Consider the following 20,359-nt stretch of genomic DNA (forward strand, 5'->3'; position numbering starts at 1 on the left):
ATTAAACTAATTTATCTAGTTCGGAGAAGTAAAATTATGACACATCTAATGCTTTAAGAAAGCATCATCGAAAATGCCAAATTGCTATGCCATGAATCACATTGACCTACTTGCTTAATTTGTCAAGATCTGCAAAAGTATGAGGAAGTATTCAGAAAATTTAAAAATATATCTTTCAAACGATTGGAATCGTGGGAAAGTAGAATTATGGTAAATGAGTTTAGAAGGTCGATTCGTTTCTTTGAGAAAAGGCGTGTTTTGCGTTCTGTGCGAATATTGCCGTGCTGGAATTCATAACTGCGCTTTGTTACAGTTAAAATTAATGGACCTCAACGACGGGCTTGAATTGGTCCAAAGGCTTAGCGGTGAGAAGCCAACGAAGTATGGAACGGCGCGTGTTTGGAGAAATTCGATAAAGGCCGCGGAATTGGTCGCGCAGTATCTCGTTACTGCCGGGATGGTTCGACCGGTATCGGAAACCGGTGCAAATATTTTGGAACAGATTTTGAACTCTTGGGCTCTATTGCACGCAAAATTGAAGGACGTTGCACTGACTTTGCCTGGCATGATTAGAAAATTAATTGAACCCGCGGAAAGTGCTCAACATATTTATATCTTCTGTGCAGTACTTGCAAAACATGTAAGTAAAGATTTAATTTGAAAAATTTAATATTTGAAAAATATTTAAAAAATATTTATATATATGGTTTTTTTCATTTTGCTAGATATATTTTGCTAGAGATATTAATAAAAAATTGTATTGTGTGCGAATAGAATTACCAATAAAAGTTAAATATATTAAAAGTTAATAAAGCCAGAAAAATCAGATTTTATTTTATTGTTTGTTCAGAGGAAAAATTAAATAATTCTTTTTCAATTAAACGAATATTATTTTTCTTGGATTTCTTTTTAATTGCAGTTTGGCGAGAGTATAAAACCATTGGTGATCGAACTGTACATCAGAGCGTTAACAACAGATATGAACGAGCTGGAGAGTCAGAAGGCGAAGTCGGACAAGGACAAGGTGCGCGAGACCGCCAAGCGTCTGAGTACGCAATTCCTTAAATTGGCGGACGTAGTAGACAGCAGTATTGGCATCGCAAGAGAATGCGTTTTGACGGCATTCTCCTTACATCCTACCAGAACCTGTTACGACAGAATAAAGGAATTGGCGGTGGCGTGTGGAAAGGCGAAGGAAGATGGCGGTTTGCAAGAGGAGATTAAAATCAAGAAGGAACCCAAAGAAATTATAGAAGACGATCATCTTCCTATATCAGCCATTGAAGTCGAAATAAAATCTGAGTTAATAGAAAATGATAATGTCACGGAAACATCCTTGATATCTTCGCTAAATTCGGCAGTTTCGGAAGCGCAGCCATTGCATCAAAATTTGACTGTCACAAAAGGCGTAGATTTTCAAAACGATCACATAACGAAAACATTCGAACGGACTGATCAGTTGTTAAAAAGTCTGTTGACGACAAGGACTCCCGACATGAGATCGCCTGACATGATAATACCAACAACGTCAACCAGCAGCAAGTGTCCATTACATTTGAAGCGTGAATCTTCATCCGAGATGCTCGGCGAGCTCTGTTTCAATTGTGACGAATTCTCCGGCGGTAATCAACTGAACGACGATAAATCGCAATTGGGCGAATCGAGTACGATACCAAACAAGAACGTAGAAAGAACGTTAGACGCGTTGATCCTGATCAAAGGCGACGCAGTGACAGGCTCGGCAAATTACGATGAAAAGTCTGTGCCCTGCCAAATTCTGGACGGTAAAAAATTGGGTTTATCACCGCAACTATGCGACGATCTAGCCGTAGTATTGAGTAGTCCGCGTTACCATATGCTCAGCTGGGTGCTAGACTGGAAGGAATTGAAGAATTTGTGCGAGCGATATCTGGAAAATGCTGAAGAAATGCGTAATACGAACAAGGAGCTTAAATATCTAAACATTGATTACTCACAATTCAAGGATTGGCCATCGGAAGACGATACTAAGGATGTTTTTTTCGGCATTGAGAAAGGCTATGAGCAGTGGGTTGATCTACCATCCGATAGTTCCGAGCAATTCGGTAGCTTTCAGCCGGCGGCAGGCTATAAACGTTCGTCGGTGCGTCGCAGTTTAGATGATACTACCACGGACTCCGACAGTGGTAGTGTGTTGCGAGTACCGCGACGTACTGCACGAGCGCGGAAGATCCGGTTGGAATCATCCGAAAGTGAATATGACAGTGTTGAACGTAAACCAAAGCATTTTAGGAATAGGATCAGCTCAGTATCGGATAGCGACAGTAATACGCAGGACAGTCAGACTGACAGCTTGGGTAGCGACGGTTGTCGGTTAGAAAACAAAAAGAAATCCAACAAATCTAGCAGTAAGGAGCCCAGTAAGAAGCGTTCGAAGCCATCGAAGCTCAGCGTCGACTCCGTCTCACATTTTCATATGTTAGTAAATGACGAAGTGCGACATTCGAATACGCATGAGGATGCCAGTGGCTCTGACGTTAGCAGCAATGACATCATCACTCTTTTTTCAGCCGACATGGACGAAAACAAACGTGAGACGATCAAAGGATCAGCGTATACTGCCGCGGCACCATTCATTATTACTGAAAGGCGAAGCGATCCAGCAGTGCTCAAAACTCTTAGGATGTTTAGGCCGCAAAGCTCGAAAAAACCAACGAGGATCTCGCAAATTCTGCAAAAGAATCTGTTAAATAAGAACAAAGATACTAACAGCGGCAACCGGACGGATGCTGAGCAACAAGCAACCAACAACATTACAAAATTTGCACCCTTATTGAGTACGCTAAATCTAAATCCAAAGATTGTGCTGACACGCGCGGACGAGGCAGATCTTAAATTAGCGAGCCGTGGTAAAAAACCTCAGCAACGATTGAGTAGTGGTGACATTACTAGCGAGTTGATCAACATACAGAAGACAATGCCATTCTCCTCAAATAACAAGGGTGTAATAACGTATCAGAAGAAAAAAAATCAGCGTGCTGCGAATGGCAAGAATAACGCCAGTGAAAAGAGCTGCCCCGTGATAGTCGACGGACGTCGCGACAATCGTCGTCATTTCGTTAAATCCAACTTTAATAAGAACAAATATGGTATTCTCGATAAGACTGTTAGGGATTCCGATATATTGGCCAAAAATGTGCCTGGTCTGAATTCGTTGGATATGATGGTACCGCCGCGACAGCGTTCTACAGTGAATGTTGTTCAGTTCTCCAGAAATAGCGTGCCGCAGAGCCCGAGTTCCGCCACGAGCACATCGACGGTCATTAGTGTCAGTGGCAGCACGCCTCCGCGGCCAACGCGCACCCCAAGCGTGGCAAGCAATCAAAGCAGTAGTGGCGGTGGCAATAGCAGTATACAGTTACCAGGTACCCCATCTTCAACAGGCGGCCACGACAGCGGTGTCGGCATGAGTCCAGCAGGCCAGACACCACCACTGAGATCATCATCAAATCTTGGGACGCCCGATACCATCGGCGAGGAGGGCAATCAGCCATTGGATGCCGCATCACCGACGACTATGGGTTCAACGATTCCGACGACGATGGCTGCCAATAACATCTCAATAGTCCAACTCGACATTGCTGCTACCGAATCGTCAAGTCCGGTGAGAACGATAACGCACATACGTCGCGCAAGTAATCAACAGAACCAATCACCAAAAAAGTCACCCTCCTCGCCTGCTAGTGCGGGCGTGATCACAGCCACAACAATGACTACGGCAACGACCACGATGTCTTCGGGTGGATTAATTACATCTGAGTCATTAAAAGTTATCTGCAAAGATGGTAGTTACCATCTCTCATCTCGTAATCCTAATCAAATTGTCTCCAATCAGAGAAACCTTTTAGGCCTGCAAAATTTGGAGGATGGTAGCGGCACAAACTTTACGCGACAGACGCAGCGCGGTGCAGATGTGACGGGCGGTACATCGTCCAACAGAAATACTTATGATCGACTGACCGGCACTAGTCCCGTGAAGAATACATCACAGACAGGCCAGAATACCGGTCTGCCCAAGTTCCAACAGGCCTTTCGTAAAACTCCTATGTACAATCTGTCAGCCGATGCGACTGCAAGTGGAGTTGCCAATGCTGCGACAGATACATCACTTAGCGGCGTTCAACAAACGACGACGACATCTCCTCAGAAGACAACGACGAATCTGTCGAAAGCGGTACAGACATCTGTGCCAAATAATCAACCTCAACAACAACAACAGCAAACGAACGCTGGAAATGTCAATGTACAATCGATCATTCCGAATCTGCAACTGCCATCCGGCAGATCGATAGTGAACATTGTACCGAATTCCGGTAATAATGGTCCAGCGAACGCTTCCATCGGTTCGAATCAGACTACAAATCAAACGCTCACACAACTTGTACAGAATGCCACCTCGTCGAATACCGGTGTTATATACGCACACAAAGTGATAACCAGCAATAATCCGAATCAACTCAACATCCTCCCACCAGCGATTATATCGCACGCCAATTCGGTACCGAGTGGCAGACCTCCCGTGGTAAAGGTTAACATCATCCACCGTGGTGCTCCAGTTAGACAACCAAATCTCACGGGAACTATACAAGCTGTCTTGACACCGAGATTGCAACAACAGCAACAGCAACAACAGCGAGCTGTGAGAACAGACAGTCTAATCGGTTCTCCGATTGAGGTAAATCAAGTGAGCTCGACAACTCTGGAACAGTTACGGGAGTTCGAGAGTGTACTGGAGCAAGTAAAGGAGAGAAGTATCCAACCGCAGCAGTCTCATCAGTCAATCTCTAATAGCGCGACTACAACAGCTGTACAGACGCAGACCACCACACAACAGACTCAGGCAAGCAAACGGCAACAGATATCCGTTAGTACTTTGGCGCAACAACTAATGATGCCGACGCAATCCCGCGCGAATAGTGAACCATTTGCCAGCAACGGCAATAATGTGGCATTTCAACAAGAATCTGTATACTCGCAGAAGGCCATCTCTTTGACTTATGGTACCGCCAAAGTAGCGACCAATTCCACGACACCGGTTGTCGTGGTCACTAGCTATTGTCCAGCAGCGTCGCCGGCACTGAGCGTCACATCTCAGAGTTCCTCGAGTCCATGCGTGACACCGGCGCCAGCACCGATACCGTCGGCCGGAAAAACACCATCGACGTCGCCGTCCACCGCAGTTGGTACCACCGGTGCTAAAACTAATGTGAAAAAATCGACACCCAAAGTAGTCAAGAGTAGCGCCACCAATACATCTAAAGCATCACCTATACCGAAACCACAACAGAAACCGCAGGAAGACGAGCAGACTGCTCAAAGGATCTATGCGATTCTCGATGAGTACGCTGAACAATTGAGAAACTCGCCGGATCTCAACAACAAACCGGCGCCCCGTAGAAGGTCCAATCCGCCGACTAATCCAAATCAATCGTCAAAGAGAAAGAAATCAAGTTCCAACAAAGCCAAGCCAGTGGGACAGCAAACTTCTGAACTGAGCCCAACTACAGATGATCTTGGTAGAACTATGGGTAGCGAGGATTCGTCTAGTGGTGTTGTACATGTACAGGGCAGTCCAGCTGGTTTCTCTGCACCAGAGGAGCCATCGAGCGCGGAAGCGAACGTAGAAGTGCACAATTTGACGAATGACGACATCGAACTAAACGTGAAGCGGCGTAATCTCATCTTTACGGAGCCAGGCTCGGGCCCGCGTGCATTAATTGTTCAAGAAACGCTGCAGTCCGGTTCGGTGAGTGTTAGCGAGGCACTCGCCTCAGTTACGGGCAAGCAGTTACTGATGCCTACCAGTTTCGTGTTACCGTTGATGAAGGGCACCCAGCATCAACTTACTATAGTATCCGGTTCTAAATTGTTGACTATGCCGACTGTACGCACGGCCAGTGGTACTACAGTTCCCAACACTCTACTGTTACAGTCCATCCTCAATCAGAACAAACTTCATGTTCAACAACCGCAAACTGTCAAACAGATGAAGATGCAGCCTACCCTGCAGACGTTATCAAACAACAATCAGACACTAACTGGCGCGCAGAATGTTCAGAACACACCCGTGGTAATATCGCAGACCGGAAGCACACAGTTTACTGGAGAGGTAGGTACTGTGACTATGGCTACGTCGGATAAGCCGAGCGTAATCAACGATTTGACATTGAAGAATGATGTCACTGCTAACGCGATGACGGTCGAATCAGCACCGACAAACGCCATTGTGGTAAATAAAAACAATCCCACCCTTAATCTGATCGGAACCCGGAATATTAACGAAATATCAGACAACCAACAAATATGCGGCGTCATCACTAGCAATCCGACGCTGCAGAGTACGAGATTCTTCAATTCGAACATACATAAATTATCATCTAACCTGAAAGCGGAAAACGTGGTCTGCATTGCGCCGGCTGCTACAGTTTCTCATTCGCCGGAAAAGAAATCTCAGGGTGGGATACACACCGAGAAGCCGGTGTCCCTACAGACGGATGCCATTGCGCTTGCCTTTACTCAGCAGACTGATATGAACGCCATGCTAAACGATGCGAATCAGCAACAGCAGAAGGACACGAAGGAAGCGTCTACTGAGATAACATCCGCTACCAAAATTATTTCACCAAAAATGTTAAAGAGAAAATTCGACAACACTATCGGTATACACGAAAACATATCGTCGAGAACTTTGATCTCTACGAGCATTGCCACATCGTTACAGAATAATACGAAAATTGGTAAGGACTTGTCTGATATATAGTGGGAATACTATTTTATATTTTGTATGAATTGCTACATTAGCACATTTTTATATGATACGTTAACACATTAATTGTTGATGTAATATGCATTGGAATAATTCCCAATTATTATTTTTAATGTTCAAAATTATTTTGATTATTTATTATGATTGATTAAATAATTGGAATAAAAACAGAGTTAACTATCATGAGTTTATTATATATATTTATTATATATATATTTTCTGCACATATGTTTCTCTAGTCATTAAAAAAGTTAGATTTTTATTTTTAATATTTTTTTTATTTTTAAATCTTTATTAGTTGTTTTTATATTTTTTTATAACGTGATATAAAATATTATACTATATAATAACTCATTTTATTACTTTTTTGCTCAAATTAAAAAAATATTGATATATAAATGAACAAATTTTTATTTAATATTTTTTAAGATAACTATAGAGAGGTGTTTCTTTTTCAAATTAATTATAAATTGCGTAACTATATTATAATTTATAGAAAAATGAATCTTTGACAAACAATATTGTGTGAGCAATATATTTTGTTAGAACAGCTTTTATAGCATATAATGTAATAAATTCTTGGCATCAGACATTATATATGTACAATTAATTCTTCTCGTATATTGTTTTTATAGATTCTATGTCTTGTATTACTTCCTTAAACAAGCAATCGAGCGTTATCGATAGCACAACGCAATTTCTGGTAACGGGTGGACCGAGTAGTTCAGACAGCCAAGAGTCATCTGTACAGCAATCTACCGAGACAATCGATGGATCCTGTAAAGTTGGGAATGGACTGCTATATGAAAATGCACGTTTACAAGAGGCATGGGAATCGGAAGGTAAAATATCGCCGGATACACCATGGAGATACGTTCCTACACCGATGAGTGTACTAAACAATGAGCCGTTGAAAACATATTCCAGGTAATAATTTGAATTATATCGAGTATATTGTAAAAATTTATCTCCATCTAATTGAAATATTATCTAAAGTCAAATCCCTTTTGAAATCTTAAAATTTTTAAGAAAGAGAATTCGATTGGCCATGATCAATTTCAGGGACGACAACTCCGAGAGCGTACTGCAGATTATTAACAAGGGCCAGGGCATCGAAATGGCAGCCGGACAGATCTATCCATCGAGCGTGAAAAAGTACTTCATGAATCACACTTTAGATACTTCATATTCTAGCAAGAATTTAAAATCGCAGCTGAATCCTAGATTGGATCGCGAACTAATGCAGCAGAGGATAGAGAGAAAGACTCCATATGAACTCAAGGTACAAAAGAGCTTATCGGAGGAGTGCGAAGATTTGGGAGTTGACGAACCTAGCACTAGTGAGCTATTTCCCGAAGCAGATCTGTTATTCGATACGAATCATTCTCCGTCGTTCGATCATTCCTCGCAGGATGCATCCTGCAGTCAGCCTCTGGGCATGAAACCGTATAACAGCTCATATTTTCGGTCTCTAGACTCATCTAGCGGCAGTAGGGACGCCAGTCCAACAAACGATTTCAAGATGAATGAACGCAAAAGGAACGTGAGTCAACGCGCGAGAGTCTTAAATTCATCAAAGAGAGGAAAGCGAGAGAAGGAGGATCTGCACTTGGACATTTCAGCGAAACATATGCGATTGACCTTGGACAATCTAAGCCAGGATGAAGCATCAAACAGCAACTCAGATATTTCTAGGCTATCACCCGCGAACCTTGGCTCTTTGGAAAACGATTCGTCAAAAGATATGAGTCATCGCGTGAAATTGACCTCGAGAATCGGCTCGAAAGAAGGAACACCCAGCAGTGTGTCCAGCATACCATCTAACATGAAATTGGACATCGACTTGGATTCGGAATCGTTGCCGCCCAGCGTTAATGTTAACAACACTTCGGTAGTAAGTTCGGGCGACGAAAGTTTGACTCTCTTGAGCAGTAATACTGCGGACCATCATACCATACCGTCGCCATTGTCACCCTTGGTTGCGGCCGGGCCGCTGCTGTCCACGCACAATAAGTACACATATGCCAACAAAAAGCGCGTATCATCGTCCAAGATGCGTATGGACTACATGGCATGGGAGAGCCCAATGTCCGAGCGCACAAGATCCAGCAGCGACGATGAGGACTCCAGTATCAGCGAGTCTATCAGTAGCCAATTGGAAGACAACATCACGTTAAGCAATGGCCTGGAGGATAATGTACAAACGTTAAAATCTTTATCGTCTGATCGTCATTGCACCTACATAAAGAAAAAGGACAAACTGCAGGTGAATGCTGCAAGAGTAATCTTGAATCGCGCCGATCATAAATCGATGACAGCAGCAGCGACGACGCTTCCTAAACGAATTCCCAAGGTTGAATCGATAGGAATGACAGAGTCAATGGTAATATCAAGTGACAAGGCATCGGAAGCATCGGAGGACGAAGCGAGTAATATTGTGATGATGGAGCCGACAGATTGCCGCGCCAGAAGGTCCAGCTTGCGTTGTCACGTAAAGAAAAATTGCGCGTGCTGCAACGGTTCACCGGAACGACCAAAAAAGAAAACGACGGCAACAACGATTAAATCGACAGATCACAAACTGAAGAAGCGGTTGCCATCGAAGCAGCCCGGCAAGAAGAGGTAGTCCTAGCGATCGAACGCTCGCGCGAGCATCGCAACGTGTTGTTATATCATTAGCATGTCGTCGTCGTCGTCGGTGGTTTACGATGCGACGACGATGCGGGCGTTTTAGCGCGATTGAAACCGGGCCGGGAATTTGACACTTTTCGCTAAAAAAAAAAAACATGATTCGGACAGCGAACAATTTTTATTCGCGGATCAAAAGATCTGTAGCGATGGCATTGTAAATATTATCAAAAACGCGCTTAGACGCAAGTTCCGTGAATCTATCACACTTATAATATTTGGAACATTCGGCGGCTGCACTAATACCTGCAGAAGGCAAGCAGATGGGCTTAAGTGCGAGTAAAAGAAATATTCTCCATGAGTTTAAATTAACAGTGGATCTACTTCACGTCGATATGCGTGCTATACGCATGCATATTAATATATGTATGAATGAATGCGTGAAAGGAGAGAAAAAGAGAGTGAGAGAAAGGACGGAAGTATAATAGACATACGATTTACTACTAAATAGTTCTCGTCGATAACAGTAGATCCCTCTACCATTAGGTGTTAATTACGATATTAGATTGTAAGGTACAGATCATTTATGTATGACAGACTTAGATTTTAAATCGTTAAGGACCGTTTTAGCGATGCAATCTAGTCAAGTCGTTTTTGTGGCAAGGAATAAGCGAAGAGTGAACAAAGCGTTAAGGTAAAAAGAGCAAGCAAAACCATAACGATCGTTAATTGATCCCTCGCAGAATAAAGAGAGAGAGCCTGAATTTATATAATTCAATTTACAGTATGTCTATCATGGCAAAGCTATTCCACGTTGTAACATGGTGTGGTCAGACTGAATAGACAAATAATAATAGAGTTCTCTTTCCGACAAAAATATTAGGATATAGTAACAAGGACATGCTCTCCTTGAGGGTCGCATCCGTCTTTGCCTTTCGTGTAATGCTTTTATCTATATCTGTATAATTCTAACTTTATATAGAGAAAAAATTGCCGCTGTAAATTCTCGACACTCTGCTCTTAGACGACCCACGAAAAACGTGGAATTATTTGGATAAAGTCGATAACGCCTGATTCAAGCGCGCGAGACGTATGAAGTGGGGGATTAGAAAAAAGAAAGAAAAAAGATGTAGAGTGGCAATAACATATTCTACGGATCATTCTAACAGTTGTCTGTTGTACGGCCCGACCATACCTTGTCATGGTGCATGTAAAAATCCACGATTGTACATTGCGTAGATAATTCATTAAAAAGGTATAATATTATATATATATCGCTGCACTTTAGTACAAAAACGCTTCACTTTGTTTCAGATGAGAATGATAGATTTATTTATATCGTATCTCCGTGTGCTACCGTGAAACGTGTGAATGCCTGCAAATTTTACTATGGACTTACTCTAAAAACTTGTAACTTGTAAAAGCTCGTGAGAACGGAATAGGCTACATGGGAGTATAAGTTTATCTAACATTTCGTTATTGATAATTATAATTAATGAAAACGTACGTCGGGCGCTGATATCCATTCCAAAAATTCTTATCCCGGCGCGCGATATATATGTATAAATATGTAGAGAACTTTGTCGAGTTTGTTCTTTCTCTCTTTTTCTGTTCTCTTTCGATGTTGCAAGAAAAAGAATATCGTAGCTTCAAGTAATCGAGGTGTAACTGTTCCTGTGAATAGTGTCTCATTACGTGATATGAACCAAAGTGAAGGCTCTGTCGAGAAGGCGTTGAGGGAAACGCGTAATGAATCAATGTGGAAAGCGAGTAGTATACGTGTAGAATATGTAAATTGTATATAATTAAATCAATCTAACCACACATTCTGTAGACCTTTTTTGTTTTCTCTTTTTTATTTCCGTAGAATGAATTTTATTTCCGTATAATTTAATTATATATTTGTTTTAATAATTGTTAATATTATGTTTAGAAAAGACTTAAGAATATAATATTTGTTGGATATAATAATATATTATTATCATCACATTATTATACTCTCTTTCTCTAATACAGAGATACTTATTTATAATTATGGTTAACTAAACAGAGATCAACGAGGAAACTTTTCTATTTTCCAAATTTAGTGTAATTTTTAATTTCGCAAATATTAAAAAATTATGAAAAAGTTATTTTATTTTTATATATAAAATACAAGAATATTTTTTAACAGAATTGTGCCGAAATAATTGTTAAAAGAGCGCTGCAATCTTTCTAGTTAATTTTGATGTGAATCATGTTATATATGAAAAGTTTAAATAAGAAGACGGACAGTGTTAATTTTTCTGTTGTTGCGTTTCTTTCTGATTTACATATTCTACACGTAAATAGAGATGCTAGCAAATGAAATGATTGATATCTTTATCTCTACGAGAATTACATGAATATAATCGTTTCTCGTTATAAATATAACTATATTCGCGAAATACGTTCCTTCGGTTTCCTCATTCAGTTAAAGGACGAACAAGATACCTACCTCGTGCGCTTCATCTCTTCCTAGTTTATCTCGATTACCGTAGCTCTGGAGCATGGAAATTCGAATATCCATGTATGTAATTGTATCGTACGCGTTCTTACACAGTAGAAAATTCTATGATCTCTCGGCGTAAAAACGTGAATCGCATTTTCCGAGAAGAAGTACGCCGACGCTTGTTCTTTTTCTTCCTTTTTTTCGTAATCGCAGTCACATTCAATTCAAATTATTTTATTTTAAATATTTAGATCGCTAAAAATATATTTTGGGATTTAGTTATGGGAAGAAATATTCTGTAACAGTGAGGAAATATATGTAAATAAATTTATGTTTTAAGTAATATTTATGTTAACTCGCCACTCTTTTGACTGTAGAAATGATTAAAAGATGGAAATCTATTACGATATTTACATTAATGCAATTTTATTATATATAGCGTGGCCTAGATCACACACATACTTTTCTTCTGAAGAGTTTTTTCTTTAATTTAATTTTATTAGAAAATTTAATTTTAGTAGAAAATTACAAAGAGAAAAAAATTACACTTTTATTTATGAGATCAATTATTTTTTTTCCATATTAAAGTATTTATTTTCGTATTGAAGTCAAATTTTATGTAATCGAGGCGATCTACAGAAATGAGGGTTTACTTTTTAATTGAAAGAGAGTAAATCTGAAAGCTTTATTTATAGATCAAATTAATTGATTTATAAAAAGGAACTTTTTTTTTTTATAGATCGTTTCTTTCGTTTTACATTCATGACGATTTTCAGAATTTTCTTTCGCAGCTCTTTCGATGTTTCTTCATTTCCGCGCGAGAGAAGCGTATCACAAAGAAAGAGAAGATCGCGTTTCCACTCGAGCCACTTGTATAAAGCGAAGACAAGTTCAATATATTTATTCCCGCGATAAAAGTAAGAAAACGAGCTCTATCTTCCTGTATATTAGAGAGAGAAAAAGAAAAGAAAGGAGGTGAGAAAGAAGGGAGAAAAATAACGAAGAGATGTGTGAGTGACATGTCTTCGCGTGTATAAAATTCCGAGCGAATGTCTCGCATCAAATAGAGATGCGTATTTTTTGAAAGGGGACGGGTCATTGGGAGATAGCTTCTAGCTCATGCACGTGTACTACTCGGATGCACGTGTATTACTCGATTCATCAGTGATAGTCGGGCCTTTCGCCACCCAATTTAGTCGTACCAATCGCATTTATCATAGAGGGGTGCGTAGTCTTCATCGTTAAGGCAAATCCGAGGCGCGGACTTAAGGGAAGGAGCAGGAAAGAGAGAGAGAAAAGAGGAGTGCGGATCGGAGTCGGTGTAATTTCGGCGAGCTTGATTTCCGATACTTTTCGATGCTTTCCGATGCTGTGTACGCGGATTGTCGGTTTTCAAGATCGTCATCGGTAACAGATCGAAGATCAGATCTCATTGAGATTCCACATCGGTTTCAGGTCTTAGTTTGCGGATCAAGGCGAGATTTCCCAAAGCTAGCTTCTTCAGGTACTTAAAGAAGTAGGAAAAGAGGAAAGAAGAAAGGGAGAGAGAAGAAGGAAAAAAAATAATGATAAAATAAAACAACCCGCTTTACACTGGCCGTCAGGCGATAACTTAAGAGTTTTTGTATCGTATGTTTGTTAAGACTACTGTTTTTGTCACTCAACACCCTACCAGTATTCGAAAGAGAGAGAGAAAGAAGAAGAGCGAGTGAAGGAGTGAAAGGAGATGCAAAAGGGAGAAAGAGAATCGAGAGAGTGTGCGAATGCTGTTATACGTCACTTTAGTATCATTGAAATGAGCGACGTAAAAAGTAAAAAGAAAGAAAAGAGCGAAGAGGATGAATTTGCGAGCGAGCAAAGGGTGGAAGAAAAAAGGTGAGAGAGACTCGCAGAATGAGCAAACGGCCGTACACCGCAAAATGTACATTCATTAAGCTATGCAATGTCGTTTAGCACAAATCAGTCGAAATAATTTGAGCGATCAGATTGTGAGGGGAGAACGACCGAGGGCGAGTGTGTGAATGTAAGAAAGCGAAACTGATCACGAAGAACGATCATCGTAGCGAACGCGAAAAAAAAGACGCGCTCCTGTGTATGTACATAATGAACGATAGAAAAATGATGTGAGGGGAACATGTCTTAGACGGTACACCGCTATACATACGCGTTGAATCCTATACAGCACAGAATTTGCAACAATATCGCTGCAAAATCTGCAATATATTGCTGCCACATGTGTTGCTGTAATGTTGCAGCAGTGTTGCCGCAACTTTTATACAATTTTGTGCTGTAAGGGATATTATTAGGCGCATTCAATACTAGGGCGCGTTCACTGAGCTCTTAGTGAGAAAGAAAAGAAATAGTATTAGGTGTAGTAAAAAGAAATCCATTATTTTTGCATGAAATTGAATGGAAAAATAATGAATTTTTTTTTACTACACCTAATATGTTCATTTGTTGTAATATTCATAAAATAACTTATCTATTATAGTAGATAATCTTTAATATTATATTTCTTATTACTATTTTTTTTTTTTTTTTTTGTAAGACCGCTCGCGTTCTCATGGCCTTACAGAAATAATCAATAATAAGTAAGAAATAATAATATTGAAAAAGAATTATCATTATTATAATTAATAAATATAATTAATAAATATTCTACATTACGAATATTATAACAAATAAATATATTAATTCCTTTTTTACTTACTGAGCGGTCCGTAGTACTGAATGCACGCATTGAAAATCCGAATGTCCCTCAAAAACGAAATCTACTGCGAAGGGACATGGCCTTTCGCGATCTCGAGAAGAAATGTTTCTCGGAGATCGTTGCAAAGAGTTTTTATGTAAAAGGAACCGTGCACCATTCTGATTAATCTACGAGATTAATTATTTTGTATTAGAGGTATCTGGATGATCCTCCTTGTTTTTGTTGATAGTCAATAGGAACAGCGATATGTGCTGTCAATTATTTTTATCGAAATGGCATCGTACTTCCCTCTAGAAAGAATCAAGTTTAGTTTTTTCATATAAGGGTGTTCTTTGGGTCTTTTTACATAAAATCCATTCGACTGGTATTCGCGTATATATTGTGGGAAAGAGATCGATGCACAAATTGCAATCGCGACTAATGGGAGAGGTTGTCTGTAACAAAGCAGCGACGAAATAATCTGCCGTATTTCGCTTGCGGAAGAAGAAGATACTCTGTAAATAAGGTTTTGTTTTGCGAAGCGACTTCGCAACTTTTTTCATCATATTGCACTTGCAGATGACGGGTTTTTGCCTCGTATCTCGAAAATCCAAAGCTTGAAATCCAAGCGCAATCGCCTACTTTTATTTGCTGTATGATAAACGAATTATGAAGTTTTTATTTAAATAAGATTCGATAAATACGCGATGGAAATATGGTTTGCTTCCCACCGAATCTCTAAATCTCTCAGGCTAAATTACACGATAAGTATGATAAAGGAAAATGTAGAGCCATTTTATTATATTATTCTCTTAAATCTGAAAATAACTTATTCAGAAATTTAGAACAGTTTGTATATTCAATTTTTAAGTAACGTCAAAATATAGAATAATATTTCTGTAGTATTTTTCTAAGAATTGGCAAAAGATAATAACTTTTATATTGGTTTTCATAACTTAAACTATATATATAATATATACGTATATGTTATATAATTTCAAGAAAAACGTGTTTGCATTACTAAAAAATTAATGAAATCGATATGTTATGAAAAATTAGAATTTAAGCATTTTTCATCCTTAATACTCGGCAGAACTATACAGATGAAGTGCGAGGCCCGATGCGAAAAGCTGTTGGGTCGTTTTGCGAAGAGTTCGGGTTTCAGAAACGTTCCATGGTCCACTGATAAAAATGATAAAATCGCACACAGCAGTAGTCGCCCCATCCTATGGTTTTTGTTTTTATGAAGATTATGAGATGAGAGAACGAGAGGAAGGAACAGAGAGAAACATAGAAAGGGAGAGAAAGATGAAAATACTCCTTGGATATGACTGTACAGCGTATTAACTTGTCCGGAGGTACATATATCGGAGATCCTTTTTCAAAACTGAAGTATTAAGGATTGCATATTGTACATAAACAAGACATATTTTCTATATAAGGGACGTCGCTCGGTAAAAAGGCCGATGGCTCGAAAAATACTGCAATATTATGATAATTCTTTCAAGCGGTAGGATAGCCTTTAATCGTTTTATGTAATGTAATGATAGAAAAAGAGAGTCTGGCAGAATAAAAGTGAAAGTTCTGTATTTAAATATCCTGTCGGTGTACATTCATTCACATATACACATAGACACGCAAACGCATCGCATCCCAAAATACAGAAACGATTTGGATTGATCAAGAGTATTTAATTGCATTTACTTATACATTTACATAAATCGAAAGCTTCAGATTGTATCATGACACGCTATGAAAATTATCAGCTTCAACTCAATCGACAGATCTGATATGATCTCTATTGCATGCAGGTAATTCTGAATTTTTTGTAACGTCTATCGGAATGAAGAAACCAACAAAATTTGATAACTTAGAAAGAGCGAAATAATTGAATAAGTTCGATTATTCCTTTTGACACTGAGATGTAATCGAATGATCTCAAAATATAGGATTTAAACAGGCTAAAATGTAATGTACAAGATTTAAAGATTAAAATCCGTTCATTGTGTAATCGCGTATATTTATTAGCGCGTGTACTTATTAGTAGATATTAGCCTTCTTTGAGAAAGATAAAATGTAACAATAATTTATAATACCTCTTTTAAGTTTTGTATCCCTTATACATGTGAGTAAAAGAGTTACAGCTGATGTTTATATATAAGGAAAATATTTATTTATACGTTATATATACATCAAGTACTTTCTGAAACGTTAGCATTTTCTTTTTCATGCTCTTTCCGTTGACTTTCCACTTCCTGCAACAAAGTTTTGATTGTCGTAATCGAGTGTCAAATCTAAAAACTAAAATAAATCGCTAAATTTTGCAAGCGTATTTCTTCAATAACCAGAAGACATACCCTCTGAATAAGGTCCAGCAACGTGACATTATCTCTCGATTGGAAAAACTCGCTGATCTCTTGCGGAATACAAAATTGCATTGGTGGCTTTGGCTGAATACCTATCTCCTCCCCAATAAAACGGAATTCCGGCGTATTTTCAATATGATTTTGCAATTCGTCATATGTGAAAAGCGTTTCCTTTGTAGATGCTGCATCCATTGTACCAAAATCTATTATTTTTACTTTATCTTTCTTATATCGTATAACATCGAAGGAATCTGTCAGAAGTTAATTCTATAAGTTAATAAAAATTTGATATCGTTACTAATTTTAATATGGTGCTCTACCTACAATTGCGTAATGGAAATCTGCCTTTGATGCGCTCTAAAAATAAGCTCTTAATATCTGTCTGTATGTCATATTTTTGTGACTCATTGGAACTATGGTACTGCGATATATCCCTCTGACTTATAGCTGCATAAAATATGATTTGTTATCGCAAAAGTTAACTTTGTAAAAGCAAAAAAAAAAATCACAAAAGCAGTTAATAAAATTTGACAATTAAGAAAAAGAAAACTAAGTGATAAATTACCAATGAGCTCATTATCTATAACAAAGCAGCGAAATTCTGTGCAAGGATTAATATCTCGCCATTGTTTCAACACCAGACAGAAAGGCAAAGAGTTCTCATAGTCCTTTGAAGATTTTACGATGTTCAGATCTTTAGCAATCCTATCAGAGCTTTTCAGTAACAAATAGATTTCTTCTAGCGTGTTACATTTGAGAGTCTTTGTGGGTGCAACCCACATAGCATCCTGTAACATAATTACCATTACATATTATAAATTATACTAATTATACTAATTATAATTTTCTTTTTATTTTAATAAATTTTGTCCTAATATAAATATATATTGTTAATAAATATATATTGTTGTAATTAAAACTATTATTACAAAATTATACTACTGTTATATTTCTATTAATATAACAGAAAATTTATGAACAAGCTATTTGATTCATTAAATACAAAGTATTTTAGAAAAGGAATTTTTGGTTTTGGAATTGTCACATTTGGAATTTTACTGCACATGGTACTTTTTTTATGTTGACATACATGCTTATTTATATTTTCTGAAAAATAAGAATTTTAGAAGAAATGTTTGTGAAATAAAAATATAGAAATGGTAGAAAATAATTTACCGCAGGTGTACTCCAATTTGTTTTGACAAATACTGCATCATACTCATCTAATATTTCCTGTATTTGTTGACTAAATTCAGGGAATGTCGGTTGATAATCCGTTTCCTAAAAAAAATTTACATATTATACTTGATTATTTATATAAATTTAAAATAAAGATTATAATTCTATTATTTCTCAAAATATATTAATAAATACTTCTTCTTCACATGTCACTGGTGAACCATCAACCCATTCGGAATCCTTCGGTAAAGATTTCGCTGCCTCAAGAGGCAATACAAATGTATCATGCTCCAAATATTTTAAAACTTCATCGGGAATGTGAAGAATTCTAGCCTCTAAGGAATCTTTCTTGAATATTGGATACCAAGAAGAAAAGGAGCATTCCAGTTTTAAATCATTCACCATCTTTCTCAGATATTTTGTAATTTATACGAAATTATGCTTTATTTGAAATTATATTTTATAAAATATTATTGGAATCTTAAATTTTCATCAACTTAACCACAAATTGATCTTCCTGGAACAGATTTGGTGCAATTTTGGTGACAGATCAAATCAATTACCAGAGGGCTCTGTTGGATTATATGACATAGGATATGATCAACGCGATGCTACAATGCTTTAAAACACTTTTTGATTGGTCAATTTAGGAAATTCTTTTTTTTAATTGGTCAACCAAACACTTCAAAGTATTTATTGTAATAAGTATTGTAATAAGACTTTGACTACAGCCATAGAGTCACTATAATCAGAGTCAAGACAAAATCGATTCGTCTCAGAATTGGGTCCGTGCGATGTGTTGAAAGTGAAAATCTGTGTTTGTATGCACGTACTGTATGTGATTAGTGAAAAACATGAGTTGTGTAACATACATATAAGGGGTTCCGCACAATAAAAGGAACAGAGAATAAGAATTTCAACCTATCAGAAATCATATATTGTGGAATACACAGTTTCTGATAGGTTGAAATTCTTATTCTCTGTTCTCTGTTCCCTGTTCCTTTTCTTGCGCGAAGTCTCTACGTAATACAAAAAGTCGAAATTGTAGACTATCAGCTAGAGTTCGGATTGCCTGCTTTTTCGCTTTTTCATCAAAGTAAACGCGCCTTAACACTTTTTGCGCATGCATTTATACAAGAAAGCAATATCTATTGTCTCTTTCTATCCGCCATATTTGGTCCACATTCACTAAATTTTTAACGTATTCGACCCGAGCGGATTTGCACCAACGTAGGTTGGATTAATGACTTTGTATGCTCTCCTATTGGTGGTATATGAACGTCAATTAAAAGTAGAACATTATCCAACTCAAATGGGAGCAAATCCGTTTAGATCGAAAACACTATTTGAATATAAAATCTCTAAGTCCCTAGAGTAACTAGAATCCTTTTTCTAGGAACTCTAACTGTCACTGGGACATTCTCATATGTTTTGTCCTGCTCCGCGAGGAGCGCGACGCTCGTGATGAACAAGATTGAGCGAGACATCCAGATTAACGATCTCATTCTCCTTTTCTTTTTCTCTCATTGCATATATCCACTCTGATCCGCTCGCCCCTTTGATTGCTTTAGTACCGTTCGTTCTGTCCAGTTCTGTCAAACTTCAGCAAAAAAGGGTTTGAATAGGGCCCGTGCGCGAGGAGTTGCGAGTGTGGGTCGCGTGCGGGGCGGGGCAAACTTTTTTTACGCGAATTTCATCGGTGTCGATCATCAAGGAAAATGAATTGATCGGTTCGCATCCGATATATCGTAGATTTATAATTTATTCGCCGATATCTTCGCACCAATTGTCACACCCGATTAGCTCCGAAGGTAGGCAACCACCGAGGGAGAGACAACCATGGAGGACGATCTGCCGACCGAATATGATGTGGTCGTTGTAGGAACAGGTATTGATTCTTATCATGACGGGGGAAATGGTTGCGCATCGCGTTTATCAGCAGAAACTAAACTTTTTCACCAGTAATTCTCGCTGTCATGATTTCCGACAGGTATGACCGAGTCCATCGTCGCCGCGGCGGCAAGCAGAATTGGCAAGAGAGTTCTACATCTGGACAGGTAACGATCAGGTGTTTGAAGGTGATCTTTTCCTTTCTTCATTTGTCACCTGTCAATCATCCTATCATCGTGTATAGTTTAAAATAATAATAAGCTTATAAAGATAATCATCAATATTTTTCTTATTTATTTTAATATATTTATTTAATATATTTATTAAATATA

General features: G+C 38.4%; 3 protein-coding genes across 3 annotated transcripts in view; 2 read left to right on the forward strand and 1 right to left on the reverse strand.

Annotated features, from left to right (window-relative positions):
* LOC108686994 overlaps positions 1 to 11,260 on the forward strand; it is a 72,637-nt gene extending 61,377 nt beyond the window's left edge. Inside the window, exons 6-9 of the mRNA XM_018192542.1 lie at positions 314 to 640; positions 920 to 6,776; positions 7,441 to 7,732; positions 7,868 to 11,260. Of these exons, the coding sequence (XP_018048031.1) occupies positions 314 to 640; positions 920 to 6,776; positions 7,441 to 7,732; positions 7,868 to 9,431 (8,040 nt within the window). The 3' untranslated portion in view covers positions 9,432 to 11,260. The remainder of the gene's footprint in view (positions 1 to 313; positions 641 to 919; positions 6,777 to 7,440; positions 7,733 to 7,867) is intronic.
* Positions 11,261 to 15,598: 4,338 nt separating this feature from the next.
* LOC108686911 (cell division cycle protein 123 homolog) lies at positions 15,599 to 18,573 on the reverse strand. The gene is made up of 6 exons (XM_018192425.1): positions 18,333 to 18,573; positions 18,135 to 18,239; positions 17,524 to 17,746; positions 17,283 to 17,405; positions 16,950 to 17,209; positions 15,599 to 16,847 (listed from the first exon to the last, which is right to left on the reverse strand). Exons 1-6 carry the CDS (start codon positions 18,540 to 18,542, stop codon positions 16,785 to 16,787), a joined length of 984 nt encoding a protein of 327 aa, XP_018047914.1. The 5' UTR covers positions 18,543 to 18,573; the 3' UTR covers positions 15,599 to 16,784.
* A 1,039-nt stretch (positions 18,574 to 19,612) lies between these two features.
* LOC108686896 (rab proteins geranylgeranyltransferase component A 1) overlaps positions 19,613 to 20,359 on the forward strand; it is a 3,933-nt gene continuing 3,186 nt past the window's right edge. The window contains exons 1-2 of the mRNA XM_018192402.1: positions 19,613 to 20,025; positions 20,128 to 20,194. Coding sequence (XP_018047891.1) covers positions 19,977 to 20,025; positions 20,128 to 20,194 — 116 coding nt within the window. The 5' untranslated portion in view covers positions 19,613 to 19,976. The remainder of the gene's footprint in view (positions 20,026 to 20,127; positions 20,195 to 20,359) is intronic.

Source organism: Atta colombica, unplaced genomic scaffold, assembly GCF_001594045.1.
Source record: "Atta colombica isolate Treedump-2 unplaced genomic scaffold, Acol1.0 scaffold198, whole genome shotgun sequence".
Taxonomy (NCBI): Eukaryota; Metazoa; Arthropoda; class Insecta; order Hymenoptera; family Formicidae; genus Atta; species Atta colombica.